Here is a 19,858-nt window from a genome sequence, read left to right as displayed (position 1 = left end):
CTGGGGTCATTAAGGCAGGGGGATAGTGGCCTGGAAGTGTTAAGGAGGTCATGGCTGGGGAGGGGGGGAGGGGCTCTAGACTTATTGGTTTCCATATGAAATGTGCACTTGCAGGTGGTCCTTTACAGTCTCTAGGAACTGGCGAGCCCTGGGAGGGACAGCCTCCCCAGGGTGAGTAAGGTCCCAGATGTCAAAACACTAGAATAAAAAGATATGCTTACTGATTCACTTTGCTGTACACCTGAAACTAACACAACATTGTAAATCAACTATACTCCAATTAAAAAAAAAAAAGACATGCTTAATATACACAAAGACAGGCCTATTTGCAGGATTTGGTTAAATCCTGATTATCTCCCATGATGACCCTGGAAGGAAGGTCACCAGGCCATCATGGACCAGATTCTTAAACCTATTAGATCCATTGAGCTTGCCAACACACTGACAAATGAAAAATAGGAATAAAATATACAGAAAGTGAATCCATTGAGTTCTTCCTTCTTTTGTATGTCAGTGAGGACTCCTTCAGTAACAGGTGTTAGAAGCCTAACTCAAACTCTCGCAAGCAAAAAAAGAAATGTATTCACTCATGTAATTGGATAGTGCAAGGACCAGCCAACTCCAGGCTCAGCTGGATCCAGGCCTCAGAAAATGTCCTCTGGGCACTATTTGTCTGAGTCTCTCAGCTCTGTTAGCCTTTCCTCTCAAGCACGTTGTCCCCATGTGGTGGTAAAGATGGCCTCCTGCAATTCCATGACAACTTGTTAACCCCGGTAGAAAGAATATGCCTCTTGGACTTCCCTGGTGGCGCAGTGGTTAAGAATCCACCTGCCAGTGCAGGGGACACAGGTTCGAGTCCTGGTCTGGGAAGATCCCACATGCCGCGGAGCAACCAAGCCCGTGTGCCACAACTACTGAGCCGGCCCTCTAGAGCCCACTAGCCACAACTACTGAGCCCATGCACCACAACTACTGAAGCCCCCACACCTAGAGCCCGTGCTCCACAACAAGAGAAGCCATGGTAATAAGAAGCCCATGCACCGCAAGGAAAGTAGCCCCCACTCACTGCAACTAGAGAAAGCCTGTGCTCAGCAACAAAGACCCAACGCAGCCAAAAATAAATAAATGAATAAATAAATTTATTTTTAAAAAGAGAGGATAATGCCTCTTAAAAGCTCTTGCAAAAAGTACCAAAATTGCCTGTGATTGGCCAGGCTTGGACTATGTGCCCACCCCGGACCCAGTCACAGTGGCTAAAGCAATGAGGTGCTCTCGTTAGCCAGGCTTCAGTCACTTGCCCATCCCTGGAGTCAGGGAACGGACCACCCAAACCACATGGTTTGAGTGAGAGAAAGATGGGTCCCCAAAAAGAAGAGAGAGCTGGCAAAAACCACAGATGTCTACTACAACTTGGCTTTCTCTTTGTCTCTTAGGTGCTCCTGTTTCTGAGTCAGCACCAGAAACAGAAGAAGAGTCCAGGCCTTTATGGAGGCCTCCCCCGAAGCAGGTGCCCCTGAAAAGGCCAAGGGAATTAACAGTACATCTCCCAGTAGACACAGGGAGGGACACACTCTTGCCTCAAGGTAGCTATTCCTTCCCTCCAGCAACCCACAGGGATCTCAATCCAAAGGAGAGCCAGGCAAGACACATCAGGGTCCTCAGCCATAAAAAGGAAGCTAGAGGGACTTCCCTGGTGAAGCAGCGGTTAAGAATACGCCTCCCAATGCAGGGGACACGAGTTCGAGCCCTGATCTAGGAAGATCCCACATGCTGTGGAGCAACTAAGCCCGTGCACCACAACTACTGAGCCTGTGCAGTACAGCCTGCGAGCCACAACTGTGGAGCCCGTGCTCGTAGAGCCCGTGCTCTGCAACAAGAGAAGCCACTGCAATGAGAAGCCCACGCACCACAACTCATCACAACTAGAGAAAGCCCGCGCTCAGCAACGAAGACCCAACGCAGCCAAAAATAAATTAATTAATTTTTTTAATAAAAGAGCCTAGAAGGGAGGCCACTCCTCCCCGGCCACTTGAAGATGGCTTCTGCTCAGGCAGCAGCTGGTTTAACCAAAGTGCTGCAGTGAAACCAACTTCCTGTCTAGCTCACAAGTTACTTACTCACTAAATCAAACCCCCTACTAGTATTTCCTGGTTGCAGATGTAAAACAGCACCAAACTTACTACATATTTGCTGCACGCTCTATAGTTTCTCCCATGTTTTTAACCAATGGAATTTCATTTCTAATCTATTTGGGACTATTCATGAGAAGTTCATAATATCAACAAAAGGCATCACTCCAGTTTTTCAAAACATCTGAAATTATACATATGAGTGCATCAAAGTGTATATTTTTATGTGTTGATAGGTTGGAAACAATGGGCCATATTTAGAAAGCTCTATATTTTCACAAAACTGAAGCTCCTTCCCCAAGGGCAAGATGACGGTATCACAAATGCTAGGTGATCTCTGAGTGGTGGTAACCAGAAGAAGTAGAAGGATGAACATTCGTATTTAAGGAGTTCTTCCTCAGTGACAGGCACCGGCCTCAGGTTTTAACACATCTTATCTCATTTACTTCTCACAACAGTCCTACCCTCATTTCACAGATCAAAAATCTGAAGCCCTGGGAGATGAGTGACTTGTTTGAGGTCACACAATTATAAGTGGCCTCGCTGGGCTTGGAGCTGAGGCCTTCCAGTGTCAGAATCTGTGCTCTTATTCATTATACTGCACGGCCTCTCAGAATAAAAAAAATAAAAAAAAATGAACCCAGGTCAGGATGTTCTTGAGACATTTCCATTTTGAGAACGTCCTTTGATTATTGAGGCAGGGGCTTGATATCTCTTAAGTGAGAGTTAATCATCCTAAAGACTTTGAAGTTTTTTTTAAAAAAAAAAAATCCACATATGGGGACTTCCCCGGTGGTCCATTGGTTAAGAATCCGCCTTCCAATGCAGGGGACGTGGGTTAGATCCCTGGTCAGGGGACTAAGATCCCACATGCCGCGGGGCAACTAAGCCTGCGCGCTCTAAAGCCCGCGTGGCACAACTAGAGAGAAGCCCATGTCGTAATGAAGATCCCGCGTGCTGCAACTAAGACCCGATGCAACCAAATAAATAATAAATAAATAAATAATATATATATTTTTTAATCCTCATATGGCAAGGGTCACTCTGCGTGCAGACAGGTAAGAAAGCAGCTTTGCCCCTGTGCACCACAACGTCAGGGGCACCGCCTGAGCCACCAGGAGGGATGGGCAACACCAGGGAATTTCATCTTTGGTGCTGCTCACCTCACACTGTCCTCCACTTGTTTTGAGCTGCCATGTCCACTGGGGACCCAGTATCTAGAGCCTGTCCATCCTCTGCTACCCTGCCAGGAGGAAGCTGGGCTAAGAAGTCCCTGGTAGCTTGGTTAGTTCAGTGTGTGATTCAACTGGGTAGTAGATTCATTTAAAAAAAAAAAAAAAAAAAAGGTCTGAAGAGGCAAGATTTTCATGGCAATCTTTCTCACACAGGGGTCCCTGGAGCAAGGGTGTTTAGAACTAGTAAGTGGGACTCTCATCGCCCCAGAGGTTGCACAGACCCATTTACGTGCTTAGCTCTGGATTGTTTCACTTCTCATATCATAAAAATGAAGCCAGATTTTTTATACGCACATACACACATACATATTTTATTTTATTGCTGAACCATCCGAGACTAAACTGCAGACTTTGTACATTTCATCCCTTATCAGCACGTTATCTCCCAAGAGCAAGGATATTCTCCTTGTAACCACAGTACAATTATCACATTCAAGAAAATTAACATTGATGTAATACTCTTTTCTAATATATAGTCCACATTCAAATTTCTCTAATTACACCAGTAATATTCCTTACAGTTCTTTTTTTTTCCCCCAATCAATCCAGGATTCCACTCAGAATCATACATTGTATTTAACTGTCACATCTCTTTAGAATCTTTTCATCTAGAACACTTCCCCAGTCTCATTTTTCATGACACTGACATTTTTGAAGAGTTTAGGCTAGTTGCTTTACAGAATTATCCTCAATTTAGGTTTGTTTCCTCATGATTAGATTCAGATCAAACATTTGTGGCAAGAATGGCATGTTGGTGATGTGTGCTTCTCGGTGCGTTACATCAAGGGACACAAAATATCCCTTTATATTAATTCCCTTTGTTATAAGTTGTTCCATTATAAGTGATGTTAAATTTCATTATTTGGTTAAAGAGATGTCTTTCTCCATTGTTAAGACACCTCTTCCCTTTGTAAATAAGTAGCTTGTGATACTTGGAGACTGTGTGTGAAGCCAGCCTTTAAACACAAACACCAAGAGTGTGTTGAACATGAAATAAAGACCACTCTCTCTGAGATTAAGACAAGGTCCCAATCACTTTTAGATTACCCTCTAAAAATTAGGTTTTGCCCTCCCTAGAGCAGCTCCTAGAGCAGAGTCTGTTTGGGGAAAGAGTGAGAGAAAGAACAAAGATGGAGGTCAAGACGTGCTTTGCGTTTATCATCCATCCTGTTACCCTCTAACTACCATCTAGAAGGGGCTACTTTGTACTTTATGACCTGGAGGAGCCATGAGATCACTGGTTCTGCTTAGAAAAATTGCTTTGTGGTTGGAACTCTGTAGCCAATAGTCCCATGAGCTTTAACGCTGGGGTCTCCCCAGTTAGGGAAGGACCTTGCAGCCTCCCTAGTCTATCTCCTATCTCAGGAGCCCATCAGTAGGATGAGGATAACAACAACCACTGTTCAGTTCCTCCCAGTTCTTGGAGGTTCCCCAACAGTAGGGCTGCTATTCTAGCCAAGATAATCCCACCTTGGCTGTGGGAGATACCCGGCCTCTGCTCCTTAGCAGGGCTGGAAAAGAGACAAACTTGAGAATGAGGGGAATCAGTGATCCTAGACACTAGGAGCCACAGCAACAGAATTAGAAAAGAGGTTCCTTCACCTTCTTACTGATCCAAATTCTCACTCGTACTTTTTCTCCTTTTGCTTTTGAAGAGGATGATGCTGCACCCCAGGATGGCACTCCACCACTGTCCCTGACGGAAGGAAGAAAAGGTCCAGAGAGCCAGAGGGGCCTGGACAGCCCCAGGACATCAGGCCACAGCAGCCCCATGGGCCCCCACCATGTGAGACAGGCCGGCGGGGCACTGCCAGCAGCAGGACAAGGTAATCACTCCTGGGGTGCACCGATGCACCCTCTTGGCTTGTCTGTGGCTCTGGGCTCATTTTAATCATCCTCCAGGGCCACACATAAGCTGTCTGAAAGCCACCCCATGGAAAAAAGGAAATCAGCAGTGTTTCCAGTGCTGTCAGTGGGATTAACGGTCACCATGCATATTCCTCAAGAGTCAGTACATGTTTTAAGGGTTTTCTGCACCAACAGGCACTGCCAAGCTGTTCTGTGCTTTCCTCACTCCCGGCAGCAGCGTGTGATGACACAGCTCCCTGCGCTCATCAGGGAGACTCGCTACTGGGTTTACCAGGCATTCTCAACACCGAGCCATAACCCTGCATGGGGCAAGGGAGCCTGGGGACGCTGCCAACAGGAAGAGTCCCCGGGGAGGAGTCACCCTCCGGCCCAGGGCAGAGCCTGAGGCCTGTGCACAGAGAGAAAAGGACTCTGGATTTCTACTGAAGGATGAGGCAGGCAGGGCCACACCCTCTATGACTTAGCCCCACTCAGAGTTCTTATCCTTAAGAGCCAACAGTCCAGGAGGAAACTAAGACAGTGCAATAACAGCTTCCATGCGGGCTTTGATCTAAACGCAGCACATAAAGCAAAAGTTGCTTAGGGTCCAAATTACCCCCGAAAATCCCTTAGGGAGGGGCCATGCTGGAGACCAACAAACCATTTTCTAGAAAGTGCAGCCCAATCAGCTGTTCCTCCCTCATCGGATGATGGGTGGCTTTCTCTGATTGAGCACCAGATGAAGGAGCTGGTGTGTGTTTGGGTGCCAGACAATGTGAACAAAGTATCTCTGTTAACAGCAGAATCACACTCAGGGCCTAGAGAAGCTCACACTCGAGAGGAATGTGGCAACTGAGAGCTACCAAGAAGACAACAGATACCACAGCTTTCGTCCCATCCCAGGCTCGCTCAGAGACAGATGCCTCACTATTTAAATCCTGCTCGCTTGCGCTCCCCGCCTCGACCCAAGCATTTATTTATATTTGAAGCCTTGTAAGCATTAATTCAATACATGGATCAATAATTCCATATGTGCTTGCAGCTCCTCTGTTTAAGGCTGGAATGGTCAAAGTCAAATTCTCTCTCTCTCTCTCTCTCCAAAGAAACTTACAAACTATTTCCAAATGGAACCTTTCTCTTACAACCTCCTCCCTTTTATATTTGCATGGCAATGATGCTCTCTTAATTTTGAGCTAATGAACTGAACTTTAGGTACAGTAGCGTCACCAACAAGGGCATTCCTAGAAGGTTGCATTGCCCAGAACAAATCACACCAAACACACACACACACACACACCCCGAATTAGACACCCTTACAAAAGGAGAACCTGATTAGAATGAATGCCAGGGCTGTGACTATGACGAGTGCAGCCTGAAGCCTCAAGTGTGTAGGCTGAGTGTGTGTAAGTGAATGTGTGTATGGGGGCACACGTGTGTCTTAGGGTATGTGTGTGCTTATATAGCTATGGGAGTACATGTGTATACTTGTGTGCTCGTGTATGTATGTGTGATTATGCAGGCCTGCCTGTGAACAAGTACACGTGTTGCTGTGTGTCCTTCTTCATGTGTGATACATGTGTGTCCTTGCAGGCACACCTGCATATGTGTGCGTGCCTTGTGAGTGTGTGTATATGTACGTGTGAGTGCACACCTTGGTGTAAGTATGTGTGAGTGTTTCCGTGTGTGTGTGATGCCTCTGCGTATATGTGTGTTTACACACTTGTAAGCATCCACTGTGGCTGACTGCCAGCTCTACTCCTGACCTTTTTGCCTTGGAAATGGGGAAGGTAAGGTTATAGAAACACCCTCAATATTTCCAAGCAACTGAGAGAAATAGAGCTTCCTTCTCCTTGGCCTGAGCCCCTTGGAGTCACTAAGCAGTCCCAGCATTTGAACCACAGGGCACAGCTGTGCCGCTGAGTACTGCACAAAGGCGTGTGACAGAGCAGGAAGCAGAGGCTGGAACCACCGAGCCTCAAGCCCAGGAGCTGGGCTGCACACACTTGGAGGATGGGGCTCCCTTTCCTTCACAAGGTGCCCCCTCCAGGTTCACCTTGTCCCTGGAGGGCTGCCTGAAACCAGAGGATTCCCCCTTTTCTAGACCTTCACAGAAGGCACGTCGTAGGCTACGGCAGCCCCGCCCTGTTCATCCCACACTGACTCCAGATGATGGGGCGTGAACCCTGGCCCTGCTCTGCCGAATCCCGGGAGTGGGGCTGGCCCTGCACCCTGGCAAGCACCTGAGTACACCGGCATCTGCCCGCTGGGGATTCAGGGAGCACGGTCCAGGTTCAGCCTCCCTCCCCTGCACTGGTGCTAACACTGCCCATGTTTGTGCTTATTTTCAAGAAAAGTCCAGAGACCCCACACTGGGACACTTCTTACTGGGTCCAAATGGAGAAAACAGCTGCCTGTCCCTCCCAAGGCCTACCCAAACCGAGGAGCTTCTGTCGGGTGAAGGTAAGATGATACATCCCAGGTCAGCCTCGCTTTCTTGGGGGAAGATTTTACCTGCAGCTTCCAAAACTCCCAGCAGCAGAGACATCATTAAAAACAGATGCAAGTCTACCAGTTTCTCCCCTCTCGCTGAACCCAGGGATGCTTCTGTAACTCAGACACAATAACCCCATGTCTGCATAGCAAGTTTGCTCTTGCTGGAGCATCTGGAGAGAGACGTTCCCATGGAATGGCTTGGAGGAGGCCTAATGTGCCGTGCTGATGTCTTGATGAGGATGATAAAGCCCTCTTGGTATTTGCCCAAACTAAACACTGCCTTTTCTCTTCTTTCCAACCACCCTCCAGAGGTGGAGGTGGCTAATTGGTAATCCAATCAGTTATCCTCGTTATGTGTATTGGTTCATTGCTGCGAATCATCTGGCTCCTGACAGATATCAAGGCAGTTTCCAAAAACCCTTCTGGCATGTTCACTTTTTGGAAAAGGGCTGCTGGCTCTGGGCAATAACCATCTTGCAAAGGAAAAAAAAAAAAATGAAGTCAGAGGGCGATGAGTGTCAACCACCCAGGAACCATCATGATGCGTATGCATGAGTCGTACAGCCAGCAGGCCTCTTAATGAGGGAGATTAAAATCTGCACTCGTTTGGTGGATGATGTCATGACTGCCTCAACAAAAAGAACATGGAATCAGAGCCAGGAGATTTGAGTAGCCCTGGCTTGTCCTCTATGTTGTCAGATGACTCTGGGTCAACCCTTCATTGTGTCCAAGGTTCCTCCTCTCCTTCGAAATAAGGGGATCGACTCCACCACCAGCAGCTATGGACTATTGCTGCATTTTATGTGTTGTGTCTGTTGCTGTGGAAGTAGCCATTTAGTACATGGATTTCCAGAAACCAGAATAAATTCGGTTCCAAATCCAGCATTAAAGAACTTCCATCACCACTTGGGCTGTCCCATGATATGAGTATAAAAATAACTTGGTTCTGAACTGGCGGAAGCAGGAGTGAGACAGGTGGAGGCCACTGTCACTGTGACACAGCTGGTACAACAGCTGGAATGCAAACACGATTCTGTTCACCTGCTACACATTTGTCCACTCTCTTCCAAGAGAAATAGCTCCCCTTTGGGCAAAGCAAAAGCCAGAAGCAGAAGAGGAAATATTTAAGTTTCATGTTTAAGTTTGTTGTCATCTCGTCAGTATCATGTTTCAGTCACTTCGGCATCCTCCGCACTTAGCACAGTTCCTGACACAAACAGAGCAGGATCACAGTAAATGTTCATTGAAAATCTTTCAATAATTTCCACACAAAGGAAAGAGAGAAATGAAATTCATGCTGAATAAATCGAGACTTGCCTGCCATCTTGTCTTAGTCCCATGAACAATGTATTTAATCCTACTTGCCTCTCAAACCTGAAGGCATTCACTGTGAGCTTGTTGAATAAATGAACAAATGAGTAATCTGTCAATCAGTCAGTCAGTCAATGGCCTCTCTCTAGCCTGTCCTCCATATACAGCTGCTGGACCTCCAGCCTCGACCATGATTGCATAGGGCCCTGGGAGGCAGGCAGAACCTTAACCCACATCTCCCTACAGGCCCAGCTTTCTAAGAGTCCCTGTTAATGGGAAAGCCCTGTTTTGTTTTGCTTTGGGAAGCAGGATACTGAAAAACATTTTCAACTCCTGCAAAGGATTTGCTCCACCCACACCAAATTCTTTGCAGCTGTTTGTTCAAATGTATCTTGATCACCATCCCCACCCTACTCTTCCAGTCTCATCTCCCACTATATTCAGGCCCACCCTTTTCTCATCTGTCTGATCGCCCAAACATTCAGTCTTCCTTCTCTTATCTCCCAGCCTTTGCCCAAGCTGCCCTCAAATATTTAGAATCATTTTAAATTCCAGGGGAAGGTTCATCTTTTCCGGGATATTTTCCTCAATAAATCCACTTCATCTCACTGAACTGCTACGATGTAGTTTTCACCCGTATCTCTCTCTCAATCCCACTTTTGTGATTACTGTATTTATATGCATCCGTTTGTTGTTTAGCTCCCAGATATATTAGAAGAGTCCTAGAGATCCTCTTATCTTTATCACATGTCCAAGAAATGCGTGGACAGAATACCCCAGGTGCCATAAAGGAAAGTTTGGGGGGGGATCATAGTTGTTGTTTTTTAATTTAAAAAAATCTTGGGTTAAAGTGGAAATATGATCTGTCTGATCATTCTGAGACTTTCAGACTCTGCCAGCATCTACTTGGAAATAAATTCTTAAGCAATTAGATCATGATATCTTGCTTTCAGATAGCATAGAAGAATGAGTATAAACCTTCAGAAGAATAAAAAAAAGATGTGAAGACTTGAGCTGGAATTCGACCCTCTTGGTCACGTTGGGATATTGCAACACTTAGAAAATTCAAAGGCTTAAGAAAGGAAAATTTAACTTGGAAGGATACAAGTCAAAACATTGGAACATTGGAGTTGCTTATCCTTGATTCAAATCCTTCATCTATTCTCCTAGTCACAGTGGCAGCAACAGAAGTTTTCTTTCAGAAGTTCTTTTATTCAGAAGTTCTTTATTGCAAGAAGCTCAAGAATGTCTGTGCCAGTGGTTCGGTTTGGAACTCCAGGTCCCATGCAAATTTAAATTCTTTATCTCGTTCAGAGTTTCCAGTTGACACCTGCTCTTGTCCTAAAAGGATTTTTACCCCCAAAACTTGCCTTGTTTTTTGGTCATTTAATTAGCATCCTTCTCTCTTGCAACTCTTTCTTGGTATGGTGGTTTTAAAATATGTCTACAAATTCTTTGACACTTGTTCTTTCAAAAGGGGGAGCCCAATTCTCCTCCCCTTGAGTGTGTGCTGGACATAGTGGCTCACTTCTGATAAATATAGAATATGACAGAAGTGACAGTGTGTGACTTCTGAGATGGTCCAACCCCAGGGAAACCTCCAGATGACTGCATCCCTGATTGGCATTGTGACTGCAGCCTCACAAGAGACTGCACCGGAATCACAGGCCTAAGCCCCTCCCAGATTCCCATAGAAACTATGTGAGATATAGTAAAGGTTTATTGCTTTAAGTCACTAGATTTGGGCGTAATTTGTTTTCATAATAGATAATATACTGGTGTCATTTCCTCATGGTCTACAATTTGGTAAACAGAAAAATGAAGGGTCCAAGAATATCCCAGCTGATCTCAAAACACTGATTATTTGGGGGCAAACATATGCTAAGTGGTTGACTTTCTCTGTGTTCTCCCCATTTGTCATTTGTGATAATGTTGGTTGTGGGGACTCATGGGTAGAAGGATCCTTCCATGTTGGTGGGATATTTGACAAAGTATGATTTTCCTTGAGTAGCCTTTCTCTTAGCAGCTGTTGCTTTAGTGAAGATGCCTAGAGATTTAAAAGTGAAGAAGCCCAGGGCTTCCCTGGTGGCGCAGTGATTAAGAATCCGCCTGCCAATGCAGGGGACAGGGATTCGAGCCCTGGTCTGGGAAGATCCCACATGCAGTGGAGGAACTAAGCCCGTGAGCCACAACTACTGAGCCTGTGCTCTAGAGCCCGCGAGCCACAACTACTGAGCCCGTGTGCCACAACTACTGAAGCCCACGCACCTAGAGCCCATGCTCCCAACAAGAGAAGCCACCGCAATGAGAAGCATGTGCAGCGCAACGAAGAGTAGCCCCTGCTCATCGCAACTAGAGAAAGCCTGCCTGCAGCAACAAAGACCCAACGCAGCCAAAAATAAAATAAATAAAATAAAATAAATTAATTTAAAAAAAAAATGAAGAAGTCCATTAGATGAGACAGCGTGAAGAAGAAGAAAGAACTTTGGACTAAATATCCAAAGTCTTGGGTTTTATTCTCAGCTCTACCACCCTGATTTCTGTGATCATTGGCAAATAAATCTACTGCTTTGGAGCTCAGCTTCTCCATATGGAGAAAGAGGAACTGGGATTAGATCCAATCCTCCCAGTGTATATCCCATAGAACTCCAAGTCCTCAGAAGGTTACCAGGCATTCTGTTAAAAAAAAAAAAGTTCTGAGGCCAAATAAGTTGGAAACCAGCAAGCTAAAGCGAAGCACATTCCTTACTGCAGGAGCCTCTGCTGTGTTAATATGGATTATGGTTCCTCAAGATGAGGATACGCAATGTTTCCCAAACTTATTTGACCACTGAATTCTTTCTTGTTTTTAGTAAAGCATTATGTGCATCTAACTAGTTTTTGGAACACACTTTGGAAAATACTAAACATTATTTCTAAGGTTCTTTCCAGTTGTAATGCTGTGTGTTACTAAATGACCCCCTTTCCCAAGGAGGCTCTCTCCGTAGAGCAGTTCTATTGTCTAAGTCCTGAAGCAGGATCTCAGTCATTCAATAATTCATGCCTGTTCTTGCTTTCATTTTCCAAACATCAGTTCTGAATCACTGAGTCCACAATGCCTCCATCTCCAGGTAAAAAGAAGTAGAGGAAGGTAGGAGGAAGCCTGGGTGGCAATAAGGTTTGCCCAATCAGTGTTTGTTAATAATCCATACGCAATCATGTTGGTGGATTTACCAGTTCTCAGATGTTGAAATAAAGAAAAACACGGCTGGATATGGTCGCTTGGTACCCAGCATTTCCTTCCAGTGCCCTCCTGTACTGCAAAGGCTGGAAGGCTAAAAACTACATTTCCCAGATAACCTTTGCAATTAGGGGGTGGGATGCAGATGCAGTTCTGCCAAATAGATGCATTTGCATGAGATTTGAAGGGCAGGAGTGAGGCAAAGGCACTTTGGCTACTTACCCTGGCAAGCGAGCTCGTGAAGACTGTCAAGAGGCAGTTGCTGCAGCAACTCTGTAAGCACCAAGTTCTCTACAGTAGCTCCATTTCTTCTTAAAATACCTTGGTGGTTTCTGTTCTCCACTGAGTCCTGACCCATATACTCTCCTCCCCTTGCAGAAGTTATGGGGGATTCCCATGAGGCTCGGCATGGGGCTAATTTGGGTCTGTCACATGGACCACAGGGCAGTGATAGCTCTGTTTGTCAGGACTTCAGAGGGAAGCGGGGTTCTTTCCCTCACCGCAGTGAACCCAGCACCGCATCAGCAGCCCACATTGGAAGGTGTTCTGATGGCCACCTGCAGAGAGCCACTAAAAACCACTGGGGAGTCTTCTTTCCTTTGACAGAAACCTCTCACGATTCCTACAAGTACAAAGACTCCCCTCCCTCGTATTTGGCTGAAAATGTGATATTATCGCCACTTTATGCCTTCCAAAGAAGAAAAATGTCAAAAATAATAGTTCTCTTTGAATCCGCTGAAAATTCTTTTTTTTTAAGAAAAAAGTCAATATGAAGTGTTGAAGAATATTTAATTCCTCTGTATTTTTTGCACATGTACATACATTGTTTCTTATAGAGCCTGTAAAGCTGTAAATTCTACCTCCCTCGCATTTTTTCTGTTCCAGAGAACCTTAGAGTTGAGATGGAATGTAGGCATCACCTTCATCAGCATTTAAGCAGGGGAAGCATTTTATCAGACAGACTTTCTGAGGACACCTATAGATAAAATGGATAAAAGCAGAGCTGCCTGGTTAAAGTAGGGATGGTCTGACTCTGTCCCCCAACAACTTCTTCAGAGCCCAGCTAATTCTTTCCCTCCTGAAATGATTCCTGGCTGTGGGGTCTATGCAGTCACTAGAATTATGAGACCACAGTTTGAAAACTCTCCTTTATGGATAAGGAAACTGAGGCCCAGAGAGGTACGGTGACTTGCTCAAAGTCACACAGCTTCTATGCGGCAAATCTAAGGCTCAAACCCAGATCTTCCTGCACCTACTTAGGCCAAAGCTCTTCTCACTAGAACTTACTGCCTCTAGGCCCTCTTGTCCAGGTTTCTAGGCTTCAGTCCCACCTTCATTGTACCACCTCACCTGACCACCTCAGCCCACACTGATTGCTACTATCTTAGGTCAGCAGTAATTCTTACTACCTGGGTCTCTCACCAGGCACTCCCTTACTTCCTCTACCTTTTTTACTCTTTTTCTTCATCCTCCTCCAAGATCTCCTATGGATAGATCCCCCTCCTCGACTTCTGAATATCCCAGAGAACATCATAGGTACTCCCAGACCGTTGCCCATAAATATTGATTGAAACTGTCAGTAGCAAAGACTTACTTGTTCCCCAGTATCCATTTTTCCATTACTCCTGTTATTAGCAGAATCCCCTACCCTGAAGTTTAGTTGAACACATGGCTACTTGGCTAGAAATTATATTTCCCGGCCTTCCTTGCAGCCAGGTATGGTCATATAACTGATGTGGCTGATGAAATGTGAACAGAAGTAACTTGTGCGACTTCCAGGTCATTTCCTTAAAAGGAAATCACTGGGGACTTCCTTGGTGGTGCAGTGGATAAGAATCCACCTGCCCATGCAGGGGACGCAGGTTCGATCCCTGGTCCGGGAAGACCCCACATGCCGCGGAGCAACTAAGCCCGGGAAGATCCCACATGCCACAACTACTGAGCCTGCGTGCCAGGCTCTGCAACAAGAGAAGCCACCGCAATGAGAAGCCCGCGCACCACAACGAAGAGTAGCCCCCGCTCGCCACAACTAGAGAAAGCCCACGCGTAGCAACGAAGACCCAAAACAGCCACAAAAAAAAAAAATTTGTTTTAATTTTAAAAAAAGGAAACCATTGGACTTGGTTGTAGTGGTGAAGTAGCTTCAACCACGTGGAAGAGGGGAATACTCTAGGGGATGATGAAGCCATAAGATATAAGGAAGCACAGTGCCCAGATACCTTCAGGAAGCAGAGCTACCCTGGGCTACCCCCTTCCCTCTAGACTCTTACCTGAAACAGAAATACATGTTTATCTTTCTGAGTCTCTTTGTTACAGCATATAATGCAACTATATATTCTTTCTTAATCTGGACAAAGCAAACCTGACAGATTTTTCTGATGAGCATGTTTTTGAATCCTCCATTGTGCTCCATTCTATCACACGTGCATTTTTCATTTTACACTGCAATTACTTAAACTCTTCCCCTATCCTTCTAAATTAATTTCCCAAAGTTGGAGTGTAGTCTTTTCCCCCTTAGGCTATGCATTAAGTGAGGCTTTCTTTTCACCATACTTTGTAATGTCTAGGGTACAGTATTTCTACTTCCCACATCTTTGCTCTGCACAGTCACCTTGCCCTTCCTCCTACCACCTAAGAAGAAAAGATGGTCAGACTAACAGGTGAAGTCTACAAGGTGTCTGTGTGTTCTGTGTAGCTTCAGAGTTAGATTGAAATTGCCAGGCACAGATTTAGTCTTGTCATTTTGTTTACACATTGGGGAAAAAGAATTCAGTTTATTAAATGTTTCATGTAACTGCACCCAAGTTTTGCCAAGCTGGGAACTTGGACCTTTTCTGTGTAGTGACATTTTAATTTTAGTTTTCATAACCTGGAGATCAGACTGTTGCTTTTGCATAATGTACATAGTGTTTTGTGACTAGAGTTTGCTTTGTTTTATAGTATCTGTACTCGTATTTTTCAAGAGCTATTTTGTAAATAGATGATATATTTCTCCCTTGAAAACACAATAAAAAGAAAAAAGCACCAAAAAAAATGCATCTATAATAATACCTCCCATCCTAGATTGCACGGCTTTGTGACAACCAAACCAGATCATACGTGCAGTATATAATAAAGTATTAAGTAAAATTCCAATATAAAATATCATTGGACCTAAAAGAGAGAAGACCCATAATATCGTGTCCGACTCTTTAGATCAAATGGATAGAATGCCTACCATGTTCAAGGGAAACAGAAGGATGTTGATATCAAGAGCAAACATGCTCAGGCACATATGTCATCTCATTCTATCATCCAATAATCCTTTGAAGGGAGTATTTTCATTCACATACCACAGGTGAGGAAACTGAAACACAGGAGGTTAACCCCCTTGTGCACATTGATCACACCTGGTGAGCAGCTGAGCTTATTCATTCCCAGGCCCGTCTATCCCAGATACTGTGCTCTTTTCTTCCCACTTCCCAGTGCTCAACCCCGGGCCCTGTGGCTGCTGCCCCCAAGAACCTTACAGCCCCTGTGAGAAAAAATTCACAAGCAACTGACTCTTCTGCAAGGCAGAATGAGATGAGTGCTGTAACAGAGATCTCAACAACACGATGCAGGGGCCTCCAAGGAAGGAGCGATGAATTCTAACCTGGGGGACGAGGACGAATTTTTGCAGAGGAATCTCTATTTGTACTGACTTTAAAGAAACTGGTAGGGAATTCCCTGGTGGTCCAGTGGTTAGGACTTGGTGCTTTCACTGCTGGGGCCTGGGTTCGATCCCTGGTTGGGGAACTACGATCCCAAAAGCCTCAAGGCGCAGCCAAAATTTTTTTTTAAATAAATATAAACAAAATTCTATTAAAAAAAAAAAGAGGGACTTCCCTGGTGATCCAGTGGGTAAGACTCCGTGTTCCCAATGCAGGGGGCCTGGGTTCAATTCCTGGTTGGGGAACTAGATCCCGCATGCATGGTGCAACCAAGAAATCGCATGCTGCAACTAAAAGATCCCACATGCCGCAACTAAGACCCAGTGCAGCCAAAAGTAAAAACTAAATAAAAAATAAAACAAAGAAAGAAACTGGTAAAGTGGATAAACAGAGAAGAGAGAAAGACATGACCAGCTGAGGGACCAGCATGAACAAAGGCAAAGAGATAAGAAAGCAGAGTCCATGCGGGAAATGATGAGTAGCCTGTAAGAGTGCCCCGTGGAGGGGCTTCATGGGGGGAGATGGGGCTGAAAGGCAGGCCAGGACCAGGCCAGGGAAGGCCTTGTGTGCCAGGATAGAGCTGAAATGCCACCTTTTAGGCAACAAGAAGTCACAGGTGCTTGAGGAAGGATGTCATGCATCCCACCCTGTGTGCCAAGAATAGGCAAGAGAAAAGGCCGAGTGCTCAGGCTACTGTAGAATCATCCAGACAGCAGCTGACCAGGGCCTGGATGGAAGGCAGTGGGCAGACGCAGGAGACGCGGCAAAGGGATAATCCCCAGGGCCGCCGACTGGATGTGGGGAGCCCACCCAGCACTCTGAGCAACCAGTGACAAACCTGTTTATAGTGTCTCTTTACAAAATTGGCTACAATTCTCATCTCCGATTTTCTACTCAAACTACCATTTTTCTGTTTTCACTTTCAGCTAAGAGGATGACTTTCAGGATGTCTTGTGTACAATAATTAAGATAAAACAACAGTCAGGGCCTTGGAGCCCGAGTCACCCCACGGCGGCACACACAGGATCACAGCCCTCTCCCACGTGGCACTCAGCTCCAGTACTCCTTTTACTTAAAGTCAAACTCCCACCGACACACATAAAACATAAATTCCAGTGCTGAGTGCCTCTCAGCTTGTCATGCACTGTGGCTGTTTTCAGGCTTATGTGCTCTTGGGGAAGTGGCTGAGCTCCCCAGCAGTATTTACCCACAACTGTGGTAAATAATACGAGTTCTAAGGAAAACCCTGATAGCAAATACTTGGGAGCTGTAAGGAAGAGGCAAAGCAGTAAGCAGTGATGGAGAGTGTTTGTATAACCCTCCTGCACCCTCTCACCCTGACACACATTGAGCTTTCTCTTTCATGATTGTTTTAGCCTCTTTTTCCCTTCCAACCACCGACCACTCAATTCTTTGAGGGAAAATTAACATTCATTATGCAATTTATCTCTCTCTTTTTAATCCAGAGTGTCTGTCTCCAAGGTCCCTACTCAATAATTAATGTTTGTTCTCCTTTCCCATTCTCCAGAGCATCTATTCTTGAACTGTAAGGTCAACAATTAACACTAATTATGGCTTTTTCTCTCTCCAGTGTTGGTTCTCAGAATCCCAAGTTGCCCTGCTCAGCCTAAGTTACATGTGTGCACGTGGCTGCTTGTGTGCACACGAAGGTGGGAAAGCACCAAGGAGCAGGCTTCTCCAAGCCCCCCACTTTAGCAAATCAGTAAAACCAAACATTCTTTTTTGGCAATGTCTCTCGTATATGTATTATCATTAATGAGATGATGAAGCATAAATATATACACATACATACATACATGTACTTGGAAATGAGCTGGGGGGGGTAGTTAGATCTCAAAATCTTTTCCAGATATATTTGATTCCCTCTGACCTTTTTCCTCCCTATTTCTATCTCCTTGATCTCTCATACCTCTGTCTCTCTGACATACACACGCAAACACACACACACACACACACACACACACACACACCAAATTTCTCATTAAAAGCCATACCTCTTGGGCTTCCCTGGTGGCGCAGTGGTTGAGAGTCTGCCTGCCGATGCAGGGGACACGGGTGCGTGCCTTGGTCCGGGATAGATCCCACATGCCGCAGAGCGGCTGGGCCCATGAGCCATGGCCGCTGAGCCTGCGCGTCCGGAGCCTGTGCTCCACAACGGGAGAGGCCGTAACGGTGAGAGGCCCGCGTACTGCAAAAAAAAAAAAAAAAAAAAGCCATTCCTCCATTTCAGATTCACTCAGCTGATCTCCTTGCTATCTATTACCTCTCCCCTAACTATCTTTCTCTGGTCTGTCATCCTAATTCTCCTCAGCCATTAAAACAGCATTATTTTAACTAGTGTTCCTTTTGACGGACAAGAACAGCTAGGAGAACGATTCTCATCAAAAGTGACTCTAGGAGATTGCAAAAAAAATTCATCAGGGCTGTGCAAAAGCCTATCTTTCTGGCTAGATTCAGATGGGCTAGAAACCCTCCTGTCTCCCTGGTCCAACCCTTGAATTTGCGCTACAGCTGGAAGCAGGGGCTCTTCACATTTGTCTGTCACCCCCCGCATCGCTGCACGCACTGGGGTCCCGCAGCACATCTCCTGTTCAAATCTGGACATCTCCTCACAGTGGGTGTCAGGCATTAACTCTTTCATGCTCTTGTTCTGTCAAAAGTTCTCCTCTCAGAACTTAAGCATCACAGTACCTGCAGGGTTTCACCCTTAAACATCTTATAATAAATAAAAATATTATTTTCTTCAATGTTTTTTAAATCCTAGATCAACCTTCCCTCCATGATAGCATCTAAGGGTTTTCAAAACTATCTAATTCATTATGAGGCTTAGGCATCAAGCCATCCACTCTGTTTTCCCCTGTCTTGGGGTAAGGAATAGCTCTTTTTCAAGACTTTTCCACACTCTCAGGTAAAACCCTTATTGTTTTTCAGCCTGTGAATCTGTCAATTCAAATACCAGCCGTGGAGAGGAGGAGTCTAGTATTCAACATCTTCTGAAAGGTAAGATTCTCCCCAACAGAGTCACCTCTACTTCTCCTCTATGTTATTTGACTCCCATACATATTATTTCATACCCAGACCTCCAGAAACACACAATTTCTCCCCAAATATACTAATAAGTAGGAAAGAAGATTCATTTCTTGGAGAGCCTGAGAAATGGAGTATCCTCAAGAGTTACTCATGGGCAGCCCTGTGTGCTGTGGTCTGAGAAAGAAGAAAAGTCGACCCAAATGCCTGTGCTGAGCTGGCCCCGGAAGGAGAACTTGCAGAGATGTCCTGTGGGTTTCGCAGATCACACCGTGCATAACTCACATTGTAATGAAGTGAGCATTGTCTCCCAGAGTTGTGTACAGTTCAAACTGCACATCCACAAACTAGAGAGCTATCTGGAAAAGACTCTCGGGCTTGTATTCTAAATGGAGGACTGAGGCCAGTTCTGCCTCGTCCCAGGTTCCTTTGCTATTTCATTCCCCCCATGGAGAAATAAGCACAAGCTGAGAGTGTAGCTCATCCTCCACCCACTGCCACTGCTGCTTCTGCTTCAAACCAGGGGTAAAGGACGAATTATGTAAAGACTTTCTCTCACTCCTAAAAATAGTCTTTCATTAATAGAGAAATGTGTGTGGTCTTCCTCACTGCTTATTTGGGGGCAGGCAATGATGAATCCTGCATGAGAGACCTGCTGTAGCAACAGGAAACAAGGTCACAGATCGAGGGCTGGAGCCAGAGCTGGGTGGAGGGCACTGGTTTTGCTAGAGACTGCAAAACTAGGAGAGAGGGCACCATCAAATGCTTGCCAATCTCAAAATCTGTAAGCAGAGAAATACTTGGGAGCCCAGCATTCTGCGTTACCCCTCTCATCATTCTCCTTGGGTGGACATCCTGACCGTGGTGTGAAGAGTTTCAGGG

General features: G+C 45.4%; 1 protein-coding gene across 1 annotated transcript in view; it reads left to right on the top strand.

Moving 5' to 3' along the window:
* KIAA2012 (KIAA2012 ortholog) overlaps positions 1-19,858 on the top strand; it is a 116,264-nt gene that overhangs the window by 27,012 nt on the left and 69,394 nt on the right. The window contains exons 9-12 of the mRNA XM_060152314.1: positions 1,434-1,583; positions 5,020-5,190; positions 7,562-7,672; positions 18,881-18,949. Of these exons, the coding sequence (XP_060008297.1) occupies positions 1,434-1,583; positions 5,020-5,190; positions 7,562-7,672; positions 18,881-18,949 (501 nt within the window). The remainder of the gene's footprint in view (positions 1-1,433; positions 1,584-5,019; positions 5,191-7,561; positions 7,673-18,880; positions 18,950-19,858) is intronic.

Source organism: Lagenorhynchus albirostris, chromosome 6, assembly GCF_949774975.1.
Source record: "Lagenorhynchus albirostris chromosome 6, mLagAlb1.1, whole genome shotgun sequence".
Taxonomy (NCBI): domain Eukaryota; kingdom Metazoa; phylum Chordata; class Mammalia; order Artiodactyla; family Delphinidae; genus Lagenorhynchus; species Lagenorhynchus albirostris.
Note: the sequence above shows the minus strand (reverse complement) of the source record. Positions and strands in the feature narration are given on the sequence as shown.